Consider the following 20,278-nt stretch of genomic DNA (forward strand, 5'->3'; position numbering starts at 1 on the left):
CATAGAGAGTTAAAGAGATTCAAACGAATCTTTGAGGAGGGGGTCTGTGAGTTCTCTGAAGGAAAGATAAGCCTCAATCACGAACTCACTAGAACACTAGCTCTGTTCCTTACACATATTAGGAACTCAGGAGACATTCATCGACAGGAAGTATGTGAGTGTGATCCTCACTTAAAATAAATAGTTTAGATTTTACCAAACCAATTATCCTCAACTCCATTGAAGACATAATGGACCTGAATCCACCCTATGACTCAGGGTCCTTGTTCCATAACACATGGAAGAAAAATAAACAGGAGGCAGATGGACAATACATCAATTGAAAGGTGAAAGACACTCAAAAATCATGCAAGAAGCCAATACTTGTTCTAGGGAAAGAAAGGAAGGGTAGTAGGTCATGGAATCTCTCCCTTGTCTACCGTGAGCAAGAGATGAAAGGTCCCCCACAGGTTATATTCCTAGAGCAGACAAAGAAAAGCAAAGTGGGAACTGGAGAGTGAGCACATTACTAATAAATGTCCCTAGAGGCTTCCATCACCAGGTGTCTCGACAATCCTAGTCCTTGATCATCTTCTACTGTATCTCCTGTCAGGCCCTTCCAAATGATTTAGAGTTGGGGGTCATCTTTGTTCTCTCACTTTCTGACAATTCCGCATGGAACATTTTCTTCTATAACATGCTGAGAAAAGGGTCTACAGTTCCATTATGACTAGTCTACATGCCTAACTTCATGACCTTCAGCTGTCCCACATATATACAGGGATTAAATAGGCTTTCATGGGCCAGTCATCTTGTATACCTAACCATCACATATACTATCATATGTGTGAGAGAAAGAGTCCTGGTAACAAACCAACAGACCTAAATCAGCTTCTTAAACAAGCCATTTATAGGATGGAGATCTACCTTTATAATATCCCAGATGTATAAATTCAGTGCAGTTCTTTTAAAAAATATATGTTTTTATTGATTTTTTTAGAGAGAGGAAGGGAGAGAGAGATAGAAACATGGATGTCAGGGAGATACATTGATCTGCTGCCTCCTGCACCCCTCTACTGGGGATTGAGCCCACCACCCTGGCATGTACCCTGACTGGGAATCGAACCTTGACCTCTCAGTCCATGGGATGATGCTCAATCCACTGAGCCACACCAGCCGGGCTTAGTGCAGTTCTATGTGAAGACTTCTTCTAATACTGAGAGAGAAAAAGAATCAACCACCAATGTCTCTAATGATACTAAGAAGAATCCTTACAAGAATTAAATTCAATCATACTCAAGAACAAATTTAAGAAAAGCAAAGCCAAAAGAAAAATAAAAGCTTACATACAATAAACATCATCTCTTCTGTTAGATACCAACACTAATATTTTGGAGTTGGGGTTAACCCGTTCCCTTACCTTCTGACCGTTCCACATAGACTGCTGATGATTTTTTTTTTTTTAATCCTCACTCGAGGACATTTTTCCATTTTTTGTTCAGATAGAGCGGGAGGGAGAGAGAGAGAAACATCGACATGAAGGGACACGTCGAGTGGCTGCCACCCGCACAACCAACCAGGGCCGGACAAACTGCAACCGAGGTACGTGCCCTTAGCGGGAACCGAACCTGGGTCTCTCGGGACCGCAGGCCGACGCTCCAACCGCTGAGCCAAACCGGCCAGGGCGACTGCTGATGATTTTTAAACAACCTAATGATTTGATGTTTCCAGTCAAATCTGTTTGAATTTGAAGCTTTTTTATTTTGCACCCAAGGTTTCTAATAGGGAAGCACAATATATAAATTATAAGGGTAACTGGTAACTAATCTCACATTTATGAAAGAAAACTGGGTATATTAACTGAATCAGACTTGAGGTACAAAATCCATGAACCACCCACATCCCAGCTTTTGAAAAGCTAATGTTTTTTCTTCTCTAACCAAATTAACAGATGGAAGAACTCTGAGAAGTCATCTAAAGATGACTTTGCAAATTTCAAGTGTGTTTTGCTTAACAGTTCATGTCGCACTTTATAATTCTACCAGAAGGTATAGGACTAGAACTAGAATAACTATGATTAAAAGACGTCTACAGCTCTAAGGCTGCTGCTACAATGGCATTACAGTTGCATGCAGTGGTAACAGGCAAGATCAACATCAACCCAGTTCTTTCTACCATAATAGTTTCATGCGTGACGGCTGAGTCCACGGACACTTGGAGCAGGGTCCACAAGCCCAGTTACTGTGCTAAGTAAGGGTCCATCAAAAGCTGCCCTGACTGTTGTCTCGTTGGCATCTGAGCCCAGTGTTATGAGATTTCTGGATTTACAAGAGAAACAAGACACCCATATTTTTATATAATGGTTTCTAATTTCTAAGCATTGGCATCTAATTCAAAGTTTTCTAAAACACTGTCTACTGGACACAGCCTGTCTACGGGTGTCTGTACACTTCCCAGCACTGCCCATTTGCGATTTCTAAAGCTTTCACGGCATCATATTGCCCGTGCTTTGCCCAAAAATTAGGGTCATCATTTTCTTTTATATTCTCCATAGCTCCTAAGAATATTCTTTGGAGAGTAATGTCTCTCCAAAGAATATTTGGAAAGTAATGTCTCTTAAACAGAGGTAAGAAAAAGCATGGCTATTATATAGTTGTCTGTCTGTTCTGACACTTTGATCAAAAAGAATAATCCCATCTCCATGTGCCAAAGACACCGAACTATCCTGCCCTCCAGAGCGGAGCCATACTGATAAGTGTTAAGCTTTACTATATCTTTATCATCTTTTTCTGCCTTTTCCATATTTTTTCCCAGTCTCAGTTGCGTTTGTGCTTTCAGATTCAATAGTATCAGGTCCATACCTAAGTTTGATCATCTTTAAAATGAAGAATTTGGACTGAAGGTAAGCCAAAGCTATCTTAAGGTCTCTTGTAGTATATTTTATTCACCTATCAACTCTCGTAATACCTGCAAATGTTAGCTTTCCTTCTTGGAAAAAATGGAACATAAGAATTTTTACAGATATCTTCTCACATCTCCTCTGTGTTTCATACATTAAGGCATTATCTATGAAGACATCTGTACTGAGTTAAATAGTCTCCCCCTCAAATTCATGTTCAGTCACAACTTCAGAATGTGACCTTATTTGGAAATAGGGTCTTTGCAGATCAAGCCAATTAAATTAAAAGGAAGTCACACTGGATTAAAGGAGGCCCTAAATCCAACGACCGGCGTCTTCATAACAAGGACATGGGAAGACAGAGGCGGACCTGCAGTGATGCGGCTCCAAGCCAAGGAATGCCACGCAGTGCCAGGAACTGTCAGAAGCTTGGCAAAGTCAAGGAAGGAATCTTCCTGCTGACACCTTGATTTCAGACTTTTAGCCTCCAAACTGTGACAGAATAAATGTCTGTTGCTCTAAGCTACCAACTGTGTGGTAATTTGTTACAGCAGCTCTGAGAAACTAATAAAACATCTGAGCATCATCTCTTTTTTGCTTGGAAACCCAGGTTGCCCAGGATCTGGAGGTAGGCTTTCTTTCCTGTTCTTACTGAGATGTGGCACATTTTAGAAGGCACTCTCTATATGGTGGGAACATGCTCCATGGGAATAGGACACTAGCTGCATGTGAGCTATTTGAGGTCACAGACTAGTTCTAATTGATTTCTGTCTTGACATCTAGCACAGTCCGCAGAGTAGACTTTTTAAAAATAACTGGCATATGTATGTATATATGAATAAACAAATGAGGGAGACTATATGGATGAATTAATGAACAAAGCAATAGTAGCTCTCTATGCATTTATTAATTTAAGATTCTGTTGTGAGGAGAATGAGTCTGGGCAGATACTCATGATGAAATTTGACCAGAAATTTTCTGAACATGGCCAGTAGAATTTTTGTGTCTATAATTCCAATAAGTCACAATCTTAGAGACCACCTACCCTCCATTAAGGGCATCACCGGGCATTTCTGGGAGCACCTCACGCAGGACTATTACAGGACTTCACCCTGTCACTTCCTAAGCAGCCATTCTCTGTCCACACTACTCTTTCCCCAGAAGCTAAAAAACTTGCCAAAATAGGAACTAAAATTTTTATTTTCAAAATGCCAGTAAAGCAGAGAAAAGAGTGGGGTAAAAGTCCTACCTTAAACTGCTTTAGTGGTCAGTAAAAAAGAACTGAAAGTGATTCTTTACTTTTTTTTTTTTTGGTACGTGCCCCTAGCGGGAACCGAACCCAGGACTCTCTGGTCCGCAGGTCGCTCCAACCACTGAGCCAAACTGGCCAGGGCGATTCCTTACTTTGTAACAGCTCTAAGGGGCATTCATCTCCCCAGATATCTACCCAATTTCCAGCACAGAACTTCCAGATCCCTCACCAAGAACCCCAACATCAAGAACCCTAACTTCCACACCCCAATCAACTGAAGTTTCTTCTTCCTCTGAGCACCCTCTATCCCACAGCTCTCTAGCCTCTCATAGCCCCTTCCCGGCTCCATCTTGAGTAGATCTTCTGTCTTGGGCTCACTACCCCACTATTAGACCTTTGCTGCTGCTCATTTCATTATATTTATCATCTTGTTCCCTGAAGTACCTAGGGTAATATTTTATAATGGAAGACAACCAAAAACTATCTTGAATGTTCAATTGAATACATTTTTTTTTTCTCTAGAACATTCTAAAAAATATTTAATTAAGCAAAATCATTTTCTTCCTTAAGTTCATGGAGTGAGATAAGAAATATTTTTATATATCTTACTCCTGAGGTACTGAAATCTAATTTGGAAATCACACTATCTATCCCAGAACACAATGTGTCCAAGTTATTTTGGAAACATCTCACATCTGTCTTCTGGAAATCCTTCTGTCACATCATAAGTTCGAACTCTCAACTGCGAAGACAAGACAGGAAGGCCAGTGAATCACTAAAGGGTGTTTATAAGATTAAAATTAATTCAACAGTGCAAACCAGCAGAAAACTGAGCCTTTCCGACATCCTGAAATTTTCTTTTTAAAGGGATTAGGAGCTTTTAAAAAGCAATTTAAAAATCATTTATGGTTGAAATTACCAGAGCAATGTGACATAAAATGAACATTTAGTAAAAGTGTTACTATAAACTTACCCAATGCTCTAACACTGTTCAACTAGCTAAGGCCAGAAATGAGTGCTGACAATGACAGTGAAATAACTAGGTTTGTGCCTTGGCTCCCACCCTCCCCAACTATCCATCTTGCAAAAGAATTCCACTCTGCCTGCCTGGAGAGGGGAAACCAGCTGATCTATAACATCAGCGGATGCAAACTCTTGAGCAACAGGGATCGGTTTGCAATGCGGTGCAACGTGTGAAAGCCAGTGAAGCCTCGACGGCCCTTTTCCTAGGCCCTGGCCTCTCTGGCTGTTAGACCTATAGACTCCAATACAAAGAATGTTTGTGACTGACTGGCCCCAATTCCTCATCCTTCCCAAGAGCCTAGAATATAAGTAAGAATCACCCTATCCAGGGGCTCTGAATAATTATTTCATACAAGCTGTTCTGGGATAGATCGTGTGATTTCCAATTTAGATTTCAGTACCTTGGGAGTAACATATATAAAAATATTTCTTCCATTTCTATGTGTGTACTGATCTAGCAGACCTCAGAAAACATGAATGTTTGTCATGTGGCTCATCCATCCAACCAACAAGCAGATAACACTCCTGGAGACTGTGACTACGTGCTACTGTATGAGCAGGTTCACATCCACACACAAGGAAGACTTGGCTCCTGCATTCATGGAGCTCTGCGTCTAAATGGAAACCTTTGAGTAATGTCACAAACTGCTGAGAGGAATGGGATAACAGAAACCTGGGAACATTTCACTGGGGTAAAGAGAAAGGACTTTCAGAGAGTCTAGAAGGTTTCACAAAGAAGATGACATTTGAGTTCATTCTCAATTGCTTATAGAAATGGAATGACCCTCTAAAATATAATTTTCCGTTTTCCAGATTCTCAAGATAAGTACCACACACATCCAGTTGAAGTAGATGAAGTCTGATGCATTCCAGTTTCTGGGGACCACATGCCTATAGCTCTAGATGGTGGTACAGTGGAAAACACTAGATGCTGTATCTGAAGACCTTGGTTCAAGTCCCAGCATGGCTGCCCAAGTATGAAAAAGTACCATGAACAAGAGCTGACACACAGTAGGCCCATAGCTTTCACTGTGCCTTCCCCAATAACTGGTGTTCAGTCCTACCTTTATGAGGCAACATCATCAATTATGTTACAAAATATGTACCCAATATCAAAATCAGGCATTGATTAAAACATAACATCAAATGCTTTACTCACTACATCAGGGCCATTTGGGGATATGGAGATGGCATCCATTTGATTCAATTCATCATTACTTATTTACTAAGTCCACTTGCTATATTTGAGGCACTGACAATACAAAGATGAAAACAAACCAGTCCCTGCTCTTAGGGTACAGAAAGTCCTAACTAAAACCAGAGTAAAAAATATAGGTAATTCATAATTAGGGGAGAAGTAAATTTTTATATCCCACTTTAGTCCTGATAGTGATGATCACTAATAATAATAAGCACTAATATTTATTAAGCTCCTATTATATGCCAGACACTGTTCTAAAGACTCTTTGAAGATGCTCTCAGTTAATCCTCACAATAGATCTTTGCCAAAACCCTACTACCACCCCCATGTTACAGAGAGAAGCTATGTGAGCTGCCTCTCTGAAACGTAGCTGGGATTTGAACTCAGGAAGGTGACTGTAGAGTCCATGCTCTCTATAGGTCAATCAAGCATTAGACCCCTTGCCGTACTATCTGTATTTGGTTTTCTCTGTGTATACCTTGCCTTTGCACATTACACTTAGTAAGGAAGCTAATTTTAACATGGCTGTTCCACGAGATCTACCCAGTTTGAAACCCCGTATCTTCAATTTTATGAAGCCCCAAATTAAACCTAAGGTACATGTTGGTCCCAACAAGGTACTGAAACCTGTACCCAGGTAGCACCAAAGTGTCATGTCTTTCAAAAATCTTCATGAAGCAAACATAAAACACCAGGTGATTAACAGAGAGAATACACACAATCGATCAACCTGCATTTATCTGAGCCATGGTGCTCATCTGGGGTCTTTGAGGGGTGGGATCTCTGGCCAAACGCTAACAGGTTGAAAGTTCTCACACCCTTTCTTTCAGGAAAAGGCATTCCTTTGAACTCTTTGAAACTCTTATGAAACTCGGTAACTTCATAGATGCGCTCCTTTTTTAGAATACCCTCTTGTTTTCTCCAAGGACAGACTAGGAGGAAAAGAGGAGCAACATATTGTACACACAGGATTGTGCAAAAAAAATTACTAAGATGCTGGAGGGGCAATTTGGAAAGAAAGGGAAATAGAAAGTAGTGGATCTTTGTGTTAGTCAGTACATTTTATTTTATAAATAGCATTCTAACTTGGATAGGATGCCCCTAAGGTAGAAATGAGTCTGTTCTATTTTCCCAGGCTCCCCAAAGCACACAGTCTACAATCCAAAGATAACTGTATCATGATTTAGCCATAAAATGCATACCGCAGTGATGAGTATTTACTTGATACACAGCGAATAAGAAAATATACACATTTTTATATATGAACTATCACGCTGCATACCAGTATCTTACAAAATGTTTGCTCTTATTTTTTCTTTTCTTTCAACAGTTTATATTTCTGTTTACTGTATATAAACACAGATATACTACATGAAATATATATAATAAACACTAACTTTGCTATTGGAAGTGAAACATACAATGTTTAATTTAAACGGCTTGAGATCAATCTAAACACTAGCGGGATGCTTCACTGGAAGATGAAATAAAAAAAAATACTACTTCTGAATAATCGCTTATTTTATTTTACTAACTGATACGGTGGTCACTACCCTGAACTCCGAGGGGTGATCATGAAGTGGAGGTTTCTATTCAGTAGGGGTTCAGAACTGGCTCAGGAAATTTCTAAAGAGTTCCCAACTATTCTTCATGTTAAAAGTTGAGACACTGCAGTTGAAATAGCTCCAGAGACCCCAAAGGGACTCTCTGGAAGGATAGCACAGACATGGCTTTCAGCATGTGTTTTAAAAACTCAATCTCACTGCTTTAGACTTGCAGCTAATCCATTCTTTCCAGCATACAAGATTCAAATGTCTGTCCTTAGCAACCCATTAAGGGCCATCATCACACTGTCACCCATACTTTAAAATTCTAAGGTCTTCAAGACCAACTTTAAAAGAGAAAAATGAACATGTCCTCTCAGCACGTCAGAAAACGCGAAGCCAGCTCACATCACGCTGAGCACTGTAATGAGCTGTGGAGAGAAGCCCACGGGAAGGACTCCAGGGCTCTGAGCGAGGGAGCGGCGAGCAGAGGGACCGGCGGAGTCACAGTGTAAGGAGCAGACTGCACGTTTCGGCTTCAACTCCGCGCTCTCCATAGGCCCTTACTGACACCAGCATCATCACTGGGAAAGTGGCGAGAGTGAGGAGCAGGGGAGACTTCACTGTTGATTAAATACCTTCCAGTAACATTTAATATTTAACTCCAACAGAGAGCACCGTGTGTGAAAACAAGAGGTGCAGTTTGGATGTGAGATACTCAAGTTACTTATGTAGATTCAAACACTAGCAGGTGACAGAGTCCGTCAGCTACAGGGTATGAATTCTCTCAATAAATAAAAAGTAACAGAAAGTTGTGAACTCAGTAACATTACTAAACATAATTATGAACCCAGCTGCAGCAGGCTGATGGAATCTATCATTTAAAGTACTGTGATTTTAGCCCAGCCAGTGTGGCTCACTGGTTGAGTGTCATCCCATGCACCAAGAGGTCGCTGGTTCGATTCCAAGTCAGGGCACATGCCCAGGTCGTGGTAGGAGGTGGCCAATCGATGTTCTCTCTCATCGATGTGTCTATCTCTCTCTCCCTCTCCCTTCCTCTCTCTCTAAAATCAATTAAAAAAATATATTTTTTAAAAAGTACTGTGGTTTTAAAGGGTATTTCTAAAACATTTCTGCTTTTTTTATTGATTTAAAAAAAAATAAAAAAGTTAATGCCTTAACTTTCCCCTTCCCTTTTCCTTATCTGTAGTCCTTGTAGTTTCTCTGCCTTACAGGGTGGAAAATGGTATTTCCTTCCCTGGTAGTTCGGCCTGTACCACACTCACACAGCCCGGGATGCACTAGGGTAACTGCAAGGTCATGTTACAGCAATAAGACCTGGCGAGTGCTTGTTTCCTCTAAATTCAGATACAGTAACGTTCTCTGCATCTTTCAGTCCCATGATCAGTATGATGGGGGCCGTGAGAAACTGAGATTAAAAGTAGCCAACTTTTAGGACACTGTTCACTTCTGTCACAATCTTTACTCCTCTGACAAATCTGAACACGTTAGGGATACAGACAAGTCAATTAGACTAGCTAAAATCCTAAACTTCTGAATATATTTTAAATATGTTTTTATTAATTTTTTTGGAGACAGAGTAAGGGAGAGAGAGCTAGAAATATCGATGTGAAAGAGAAACATCTATTGGCTGCCTCCTGCATGCCCAGTACTAGGGATCGAGCCCGCAACCTGGGCATGGGCCCTGACCCGGAATCGAACCGGGACCTCTCAGTCCGTGGGAGGATGCTCAATCCACTGAGCCACACCAGCCGGGCAACTTCTGAATATATATATATATTATATATTATATAATATATTATATATATTATCGTCACCTGAGTACATTTTTCCATTTTTTTTTTTTTTGTTCAGATAGAGTGGGAGGGAGAGAGAGAGAGAGAGAAACCTCGACATGAAAGGGACACATCGAGTGGTTGCCACCCGCATGACCCATCCAGCGCCAGGGACAAACTGCAACCGAGGTACGTGCCCTTAGCGGGAACCGAACCTGGGTCTCTCTGGACCACAAGCCGACACTCTAACTGCTGAACCAAACCGGCCAGGGCAACTTCTGAATATATTTAAAAGAAACACCACTTTCTCATTTTCAAATATCACTTGAGTGAAGCTAATAAAATGTTCCCCAGTAAAGGTCAAAAAGGAAATGTCTTTGATAAACAGACTTAACTTTTTATTAGCTTGAGCATAAGTAAGTTCTTCCAAGAATTAATCAGGTTATATCCTGTCCCTGGCAAATGTATTTCTTTTATTATCTTGATGAACAAAACTCAATATTTGTAGATAGGTAGACAGTATTTAGTAATAGTTCACCTAAAGCACTGGCAGTATAGTTTCTAGTTCGATAATGTTTTACCAATGAGGACCTATTTCTTTTACAAAAATGCTTCCCAGAAAAAACAACTTAAGTATGAACCAACTGAAACTGTTGAAGAATCTAACAATATTTTTCACACAAACTGCTCAGTTTTACCCCAAAAGGATTATGTTCCTCTCCATTACAAATGAATGTTTTGAGTCAGTCTAGAGATGAATTCCATCAATAACTGAAAACACCAAAAGAAAGCGGCCCCTTCCGACACCTGTCCCGGGGGTACCTGTCTCATCCGGGGAGCTGGGTGAGGCGCTGTCATGGGACAGTGTGGTCCAGCTGGACTCCTCGTCACTGGGTGCCAGGTTCTGGATCCGGTGTAGGGCACAGTCCGTTTTGGCCCCTGTTTTAGGGTGATCCTTCTTGGTTTCTGGACTGGATGACACTGTGGCTACTTGGCCATCCTCAGGGCTGCACTGGGGTTTGTTTGGTTTCTGCAGCAGCAAGTCACCATTCCCAATGATGGTGGAGGCCTGGCCCTGCCCCGGCTGCGACTTCTCGTCCACAATCCCATGCTGGCTGCCCAGGTCCTGCTCCAGTTCTCGAGCTGAGGTTTCCAGGTCTGCATAGTAATTTAGGAAGCTCTTGGTTCTCCTGGGTTGAGAGGGTAAAATCTCACAGCCGGAGGAATCCTGTGGCTGGGGCTCTTTACCTTCTAACTTCTCGGAAGTTATGTTGATGACTGCAGTGGGACTGGCATTCTTGTTGGGGTCCTGCTGTCCCTGCTCTGCAGCCTTCCGGAGCTGGTTCTCCCCGTTTTTCACCAGCTTGATGTTGGCGGAGCCGTTTCCCAGCAGGGGCTGTGCGGCAGGGTCCGAGAGGCCCATGGCTGCCTGGATGTTAGTCAGTGCATATTTTTTCCTGCATTTGGGGGGTGTACTGTTCTTGGCTTCTGTGTGTTTGATTTCGGCATTCAGCAGTTCATTGTGGGAGGAACGGAGATTAAGGGTGTTTGGTGGTGTGGCCGGGCTATTACGATTCGTGACATCTGTGGTTCCGCTGCTGGCCATAAACACTGCCAAAGTGTCTACACCTGAGTCCGCTGGAAGACAAAGGACACTGGTCATTAGATGTCTGACATGATTAAACCACTTAGCATACAGAGTGAGTAAACATTTTATACAGGAATTTGAGAGAATAAATGCTTCTGTTGCACATGTTCTTACAAAATTGACCTATTTTCCTCTTTATTGTCACCATTTACTTCTATATTGAATAGGAGCAAATAAAAGGCTTAATGTGGATATCCAAAAGCCAACTTACAGGAAAGCTAAGAGGACTGAGGGTCCAAGTTTTACTTAAAATTAAAAAGTCTCTCTCTTTTGAATCAGTATGGAAGCCTTTTCTTCCGGTGGCTTCACATCTTGAAAATCATCCCCGTTCTGTTCTGTGGTTCCCTCAGGCAACAAAAAAGTGATTCAAACATCCCCTGGGGCTCCTGCTTTCTTAATTAACCTGCACAGTCACTGATCAATGATGCACCATACGTCCCAGGTAATTTGTCTCAACTGTGTTTAGAAATGGTGCTCTGAATGCCTAGAAAAATCGCACCTCCAGTACAGTGTTTTGCTAATATCTTCATAAGCATTTTGACTTGGGCTTAGTGTTTGTACTAAACAGAGAGTTTGGAGAAATGCCTTAAATGCTCAAGAAAACACACAGACACACAACTAACTAACAATGTGGCATTAAGTCCATGACTAAGGTTCGTTAGATCCCCAAAGGAGTCTGAATATGTTCCACTAAACTAAAATACAGACTCAGCTACCTGCAGTCCCCAGGTGCCCTTGCAGAACTCCTACGAAACTATCTGACAGTGCATTTATCTCAAATATAGTTCACACCATCAGTGATTTATTCCATGTGTCTCTTGCTAGGAAGAAAGAAAGGTTTCTCAGACTAGAAGGGAATAAAATTCATCAGCAAGAATTCCTGAGGTTTCATATTTCTCAGCCTATAAGGGATGACTTTTTTCTTATCTGATCCTTTGCCCTCCACAGAGACCTCAGTGAGTTCTCCACCAGTGGTGGGTGAGCCAAAGCACAGCTCCGAACATTCCTAAAATTGCATTGGTGACAACTCCCTCTCCCTCCCACAGGCAAAACAGGGACTGCTACAGGAAAGGAAGGCGAGAATGTTCCATTCAGGAGCTCAGAGGTATCTTTCTATCATTAAATACAGCAGGATGGGCTGTTTTTGGTTTTTTTTTTATCCTCACCCAAGGATATTTTTCCATTTTTTGTACAGATAGAGTAGGAGGGAGAGAGAGGAAGGGAGGGAGAGAGAGGAAGGGAGAGAGAGAGAGAAACATCGAGGTGAAGGGACACATCGAGTGGCTGCCACCCGCACAACCAACCAGGGCCGGGGACAAACTGCAACCGAAGTACGTGCCCTTAGCGGGAACCGAACCCGGGTCTCTCCGGACTGCAGGCCGATGCTCTAACCGCTGAGGCAAACCGGCCAGGGCGGGGATGGGCTGTTTTAGAAGAGAATCCTCCACTCATCCTAGAGACCATACGCTTCAGGAACTAGACAACATCTGTGCATTCTGGGCAGTCCACATTTATAACAGAATGACCAGGTAGCCCATAGGAGTAGTCAAGGGCTGGAACCCAAGTGGTTAGACCTTGGACCTCATTCTCCAGAATTATTCTTTACAAGAATCCCTGCTTAGCCTGCACACCACCTCAGCACGTGGGCTTCGTTTTAGAGGAACAGAGAATCTCGCGTGTTTCTCCCTTTCAAACAATACTTTGAGACTAAATTAAAAATTTTTTAATATTGTTTTGGCTACTACTACTCTTTATGGAAAACATGTGTTTTCATTTATCATTCAACCTCACTCAAGTGCAGCATTTGTGAGGAGAAGAGCCCATCTGAGCCCACACAAAGTTTCCTTGAGACACATATCCACAACACAGCGGGGGAAATTACATTTACACTCTAGGGTGTTAAGAGTGACGTTCTTATGAGAAAGTTGGAAATCAGCTGGCTTTTTCAAAGGTAAGGCAAAGCATTTCTATGAGGTTATTTATTTTTTAAATATGTTTCTACTGATTTTTTTTTTAGAGAGAGAGGGAGGGAGAGAGAGATAGTAACATCAATGTGAGCCTGGGCCGGTTGCTAAGTGGTTAGAGCTTCGGCCCGCAGACCAAAGAGTGGTGGGTTCAATTCCAGTCAAGGGCACATACCTCGGGTGCAGTTTGTCCCTGGCCCTGGTCAGGATTGTGTGGGAGGCAGCCAATCGATGTGTCTCTCTCACATCAATGTCTCTCTGTCTCTCTCTCTGCCCCTCCTACTCTGTTTGAAAATAAATGGAAAAATATCCTCAGGTGAGGATTTAAAAATAAATAAAACACATCACTGTGAGAGAGAAACATCGATCGGCTGCCTCTTGCACGCCCTCTACTGGGGATTGAGCCCACAACTTGGGCTTGTTCCCAGACCAGGAATCGAACTGGGACCTCTCGGTCCATGGGAGGATACTCAATCCACTAAGCCACACTGGCCAGGCAATGGGGCTATTATATGATGTTAAATCCTACATTGTAGCAATGTTATTAGGGAGAAATTTTTATTTACTTTGTTTATAACCATAAACATTTTCAGAAAGAAAATATTTAAGTCGCTTCTATATCCTGAATGAGACAGATAAAAACTTTTAGCCATGTTCTCACCAGACTTTTGGATCCTATCGTCCTCCCTATGCCCTTTGTGGCCCTTCTGCTTGCTAGAAACCACATGGGGGAGGTTGGGGAGGGTTCATTCAGAACAGCAGGACCACCCTACACAAAACAGCTCTGTACACGCTGTTTTTATAGATCTAGCCTGAACACAGTGTTAGTGTCTTAGGTATGAAATGATGGTATCATCTGAAAGCAAAATAAAGGTTCAGCTCTAGAACTAAGAGAGCCAAGGTGACCCTACGAAGTTACAGCTGTCCCCAGGAGATGCTCTATCAGCTAGGCAGTCCTTTGGGCTCAAGAGGGTCATAAAGTAGACAGAGGTTAACACAATCCTAGGAAGACCCAGGCTGTGGGAGAAAGGTCCCCAGAAGTAGAGGCAGTGGTTGGAGCTCAGAACTCAGGGCCAGAGAGAGGGGCCCGAGCCCTGTCTGTGATGCTTACCAGCTGAGTGACCTAGGACATCAGACCAGGTTGTGGGCCCAATCCCCAGTGTGGGGCATGCAGGAGGCGGCCAATCGATGTTCTCTCTCATCGATGTTTCTATCTCTCTCTCCCTCTCTCTCTCTAATGTTAATAAAGAAAAAAAAGGGAAAAAAATGGGGACAATAGTACCTAGTTGCTGTGACGATTAAAATGAGAAATGCCAGCAGAGTTTAGCATAGTATGTAGCAATAAATGTAAGCTCATCAATGTTTCTCTCTCTCTCCCTCTCCCTTCCTCTCTCTTCAAAATCAATGAAAAAAAAAAATTATTTTTTAAAGCCTAAGAATAAGTCCAAACTCCTTAACTTAACAGACAAGTCACTTACACGGCCCGCTCCTTTGCTGTAGACAACAGTGTCTGCACCTCGGCTCGCTGGCTGGGAACCGAGAAGCCGGTGGAGCATCCTGTCAGAGCTCCGTCCACACTAGGGACTATCATGATGTTGCAGCTCCCTCCTCCCCTCACTGGTCTCTGCTATGGCGCCTCAGGCCAGCGCTTTCTTCCCTCTGGCACTGTGCTGGGAATGGGGAAATCAAGGCACCGAGGCCCCCAGGCCCCCGCTAAGTGCTCCCAGCCTCACGGAAGACACACACACAAGTGACAGACAGCACCCAGCGTGGGGTGGGGAAGGCGCGAAGGAGCAGATCTGAGGGTGAAAGAGGGGGTGTCACGGACAGCCTGAGCAGATGCAGACAGGAGAGGAGAGGCGGTGAAGGGAGGGGAGGGGTCGGGAGGGAGCCTACAACACAGGCTCCAAGAGTGTGGACTGACTCTGGGCAGAGAGGAAGGTCAAGCACTTCCACAGCAGCAGGAAGAGTGAATCTAAAGCCAAAAGGAAAGAATGAAGCGGAGGCCGAAGTGCCTGTGTGTGTGGCACTCACGGTCATCCTTTCTGGGGAGCATGTCCTCCTGCAGCACATTCTCCGAGAAGGGGACACTCAGATGAGTGTCCACGTAAATGAGGCAATGAAAAGGTCAGTGGTCATCAGGGCAAGAGCAGCGAGAGGTGGGCAGTGGGGGTCTCCCTCACCAGAGGCGGGCGGGCCCCGCCGCCACGCTCCTCTGCTGGTGTTGGAGTCTGGCTGCGCTTACTGAGTGCAGCAGAGACCAGGCCTGGAGACAGACGGAAGGTGACCGTCCAGTCCAGACACAGGGAGAGGACACGACGGGCAGGACAGACAGGGCTGGGGGAAGTCTGTCTCTCTCAGCGCCGGTCTAGTCATTCTTCTCCTGACCGGGGCACGGAGATGAATTCTCCATTAGCCACCTGGATGGGAGGTGAGGACTAAAGAGAACCAGGGACACTGAGTGATTAGAAGGACACTGGTGGCTTCTGTCCTATCAGCTTCAGGAGAATGGCAGAGGGGGGAGACGGGGACCTCTGGGAATTTCACCACAAACACAGCAAGGGAGAGAGAAGAGACGCCGAAGTGAGGGGAAGAAGTTGGTTTTCCCAAAAAGAGGCTTGGCCGTGTTCTGTTGTTCACGGGGAGAGCGAAGGCCAGCAGAGAGGGGGGAGCGGAAACACAGAAGGGGCACAGACCGAGAAGGAGGAGTCCACGTGAGAGAGGAGAGGAGGGACCAAGCAGAAGTTGGAGAGTCGGCCTTGCCCATAGCAAGGACACCGCTTCACGTGAGAAGGAAGGCGCAGGGGTAAGGATGGGACCAGGCGGGTAGGTCACCACCGAGGGAAAGCGAACTGATGGCCTTGATTTTCTCAGAGGGGACGCCATCTCAGGGAACCTGAGGGGATGGACTCAGTTTGGAAATAGCCACAAGGGAAAAGCACAGGGTTAATGACATGAAAGTTTTTTTGTTTAATTTGATGGCATAAAAGCAGACACATAGGTCAATGGAACAGAATACAGAGCCTAGAAATAAACCCCTGCATATATGGTCAATTAATGTATCACAAAGGACTCAAGAATATACTATGGGGAAAGGACAGTCTCTTCGGTAAACAGTGTTGGGAAAATGGACACCCACATGCCAAAAATGAAACCGGACTTACCCTCTTACACTATACACAGAAGTGGATTCAAAACAGATAAAAGACCTGAAAGTAAAACCTGAATCCTTAAAACTCCTAGAAGAAAACACAGGGGCTAAGCTTCTTAACACACATGTCAGCGATGATTTTTTTGTATTTGACACCAAAAGCAAAGGCAACAAAAACAAAATAAACATGTGGGACTACCTCAAAGTAAAGAGCTTTTGTTCAGCAGAGGAAACCGCCAACAAAATGAAAAGGCGCCTGCGGAAGGGGAGGGGGAAAGGGCAGAAAGAGTGTCCCGGGGTGTAATGAAGGTGTCACGTGGAACCCCAGGGGTCGGTCTTCAGAACAGAGGCGGTTGGTTCTGCCCTGGCTTTCTGGAGGTGGACAGGACCCGTGGTTTTGCCATCACATCTATTCATTGTCCTGAGTGTTACCAACGGAGATTTCACATCAGCTCAACAGGATCAACTATTCCAGGGCTAGGTATAAGCTCAGAGCTAAGGGTGTGACAAGCACTAATGTGGCTACTGCCTGCCGTCGGTCTGGGGTACGATGAAGAAACTTCTATTACAGCCTGGCATGCATTTCCTCCTTTTCCAGTAAATGCCTCAAATTTTCTCTTGAGGAATTAGCTCATTCAACAGACTGTGTGTGTGTACTACAGATACGGTTCTCATTACCGAGAACAATGAACAAAACTGATCAAATAAAAATACCTGCTCTCAGGAGCTTGCATTCTAGGGATTCAGCCCTATGTTTCAGGCAGAGATGATGCTCCCCCTTACTTCCTGAGGCATGTGGCCCAGGCCCAGCCAATCAGAGTAGCAAACCCCCATGGCTCTGGTGACTGGTTCGAGGAAAAGCATGTGACCCACACAGAGCCAATCCTAAAACTTTTGCGACAATGATCAGAAAAGACATGCTCTCTCTTCTCTTCTTGAACTAGAAGATACAAGCTTCAAGGAGTCACCATGGAAAGACAACCCGCATCCTGCGTAAGCAAGAACCGAACAGATGGGCCGGCGGAGCCAAGGCACAGAGAGGAAGTGAGCAGGCTGAAATGACATTGCTGCAATCCCTGAAAGAAGCGTGCCTGAGACCTAACACCCTGGGACTTCCAGGGTATGGAGGCAATCGATTTTGTTGTTGTTGTTTGAACCATTCTGAGATGTTTTTCTCCTTTTAGCAACTAATAGAGCCTTAGTGAATATACAGAGTATTTTTTATGAAGCCTAAACAAAATTAAGTAAGCCAGGGTCATTTTAATTTTTCGGCTAACGAGCTTTTCCTAAACCCAGGGTCACCACGCTCCCAGCCCTGAGCTATAACCCGCAGCTCAGATGACACCCTAGCACAGCCCCGTGCTGGAGCCTGTCGTTAAACCTGCTCCCCCTTGTTTTTTCTGAGACCTCTAGCCTGCTGTCAAATAAAACATTTGTCAGGAATGACAGGAAACTCCTCTCCTCGGCAGCCCGCTGCTCTTTCTCTGCTCCCATGACACGCTTATAAAATTGGAAACTGACAAATGGGCCCAGGGTTGACGGATGGCCCAGGGAAGCCCGGTGTTGGCCCCATTCTTAAGCGAGACTTCACATTTTCTTCATTTTTATTTTCCTGCTGTACAATTTTATTTCCACTGAGGAGTTAATAGCAAGACTTCTACCCTGAGGAATGTTGCCTTTTGAACTAGAACTCAAAGTATTAAGGAAATGAAGCAAACTAAGATTTTTTCCTATTAGGAAGGAGAGACAAAATAAAGCTGGTTTCCTGAAATTACTCACAAAAGTAGACTCTCAATGTGACAAAAATGATAAGAACTTCTCTGTGAACAAAAGAGGCAAAGGTCACCAGGAGGCAGCCCGGGTCCCTGGGTCAGAGGATCACAGGGTTAGTACCTCGGAAGTTTCTAAACCAGGAAAGCAACTTCACACGCTGATTCACAGGGCAACTTCCTCAGGCTCTCTGAGACAAAGGGGTGATTTCAAGAGCTAGGTCTAGTCCACCTAAGGGTTTTCCATTCTCCATTCAACTTCACTGCCTGAGGGCTCACTCTGTTCAACATCCCAAGTGGAACTGGGGAGAGTCAAGAAAGATGTTCCAGTTGCTTTCCTTTAAGAAACTCAGTCAGGGCAGCAAGAAGGGTAATATTCAATAAACTCACAGTGGCTAAAGTAGACAGAGGGGCTTATAAGAAGGTATTAGTGATAAGGAAAGAGGTTCAGGGAAGGTCAAACAAAACAAAACAACAACACAGAAAACAGCTGAGCTGGGTCCTGAAAGGTGGGTAGGGGTCTACCAGTTGACAAGGAAGAGAAAGGCACTCCAGATGGGGGAAAACATGGCATTCCAACATCACACCTGGTAGATGTGATGACTGGTTATTTGGGAAACACAAATCAGAATACGTGTATTCAAATAAGAATTGAGACATTCGAAGTAGTCACCTTGGGATATGATATGCTTATCCCAAGGATATTTTCTCTGCTCAGTTTCTAAACTATGTTCATTATTGAGGAGAGTCTTGCCCTGGCTGGTGTGGCTCAGTTGGTGGAGTATTGTTCTGTGCACTGAAAGGTTGCTGGTTCAGTTCTCGGCCAGGGAACATGCCCAGGCTTTGGGTTCAGTAATGAATGGTAAGGGAGGCAATCAATCGATGTATCTCTTTCACATCGATGTTTCTCTTTCTCCCTCCCTCTCTCTCTTTCTCTCTCCTTCTTTCCCTTCCTCTCTGTCTAAAATCAATAAAAACATATTTAAAAGAAAAAAGGAAGAACCTCTCAATGTCTTCTGAAGATGAATGTTTTTTTAAAAAAACATAGCTCTGGATGTTTATGGCCAACTCTGATGAACATAGTCAATGATCAAGCCTGGGAATACTGGTTTAGGTAAAAAAAAGTAGGTAAACTATAACATAATGACACAGCTTTTTTTGAATAAGCTGGCCTTGAGTCAATTCCAAAAGGGGGAAAAAAGGAAAGAAACCTTAAAACAGGGTGATTACTTGACTATGTCATAGTGAAAATATATTGGGAAGAGACTCTTAAATTGAATCATGAAGTTTCCACAAGAATTTTCTAAGCAGATGACAGTATGGATTCTGGTGTGTTTGATTGTAAAGGCTCTCGGTAGTCATAGCTCCCGAGAGCTGGAAAATGAGACTGAGGCTCACCTTCTTCCATTTATTGGTCCAGACTCTCCCTTACTAGCTGCCATCTGAATTTTCAAATAAAAAATGGCTGGAATATGATATTCCACTGAAATAAGAATACTGCTTTCTTGGCAAAGTGTGTTACATCCTGTTCCAATGCATGACAGTAGTAGTTCTTATTAAAAAACCATGCTGGACCACAGTTTCATTATCTCTTGTATAAGTACTGAGGCATAACACAATTTGAGTACCAACAGAAAGAATGACTAGATCAGCATAACAACAAAAAAATATATATAGTGGCCATCAGAAATTTCTACAGAAGTTATTTGATTAGTTCACCTCCATTTACAGAGTAAAACACATCATTTTATATATTTGCCAACTTTGTTCCTAAAATGTTCCCATACTGAGTCTATCTTGCAATGTCATAAAAATTTTTAAACACTAAAAAATTCTTTAAAGGATTTATTCTCAACACTTAAAATGTATTTTTTAAAGGACATACATATTTGCCTTGATTTTCCAAAATTAACACACCTATTCAAATATGTATTTACAAAGCAAATCTATTCCCTGCACACACATTTTCACAGTATGAATGAGCTATCCTTTAAGAATCACCTCTAAGTTCCTAATTTTCCTCTGTGAAGTTAGGGGTGTCATACTGGTTTT

At 43.2% G+C, this 20,278-nt stretch overlaps 1 protein-coding gene across 5 annotated transcripts in view; it reads right to left on the reverse strand.

The window, feature by feature from the left end:
* The window catches only part of APBB2 (amyloid beta precursor protein binding family B member 2), a 281,249-nt gene that overhangs the window by 166,684 nt on the left and 94,287 nt on the right, over positions 1 to 20,278 (reverse strand). For all 5 annotated transcript variants that reach the window (XM_036279992.1, XM_036279983.1, XM_036280010.1 and 2 more), the window contains exon 5: positions 10,517 to 11,332. In XM_036279992.1, coding sequence (XP_036135885.1) covers positions 10,517 to 11,332 — 816 coding nt within the window. The remainder of the gene's footprint in view (positions 1 to 10,516; positions 11,333 to 20,278) is intronic.

Source organism: Molossus molossus, unplaced genomic scaffold, assembly GCF_014108415.1.
Source record: "Molossus molossus isolate mMolMol1 unplaced genomic scaffold, mMolMol1.p scaffold_m16_p_1, whole genome shotgun sequence".
NCBI classification, from domain to species: domain Eukaryota; kingdom Metazoa; phylum Chordata; class Mammalia; order Chiroptera; family Molossidae; genus Molossus; species Molossus molossus.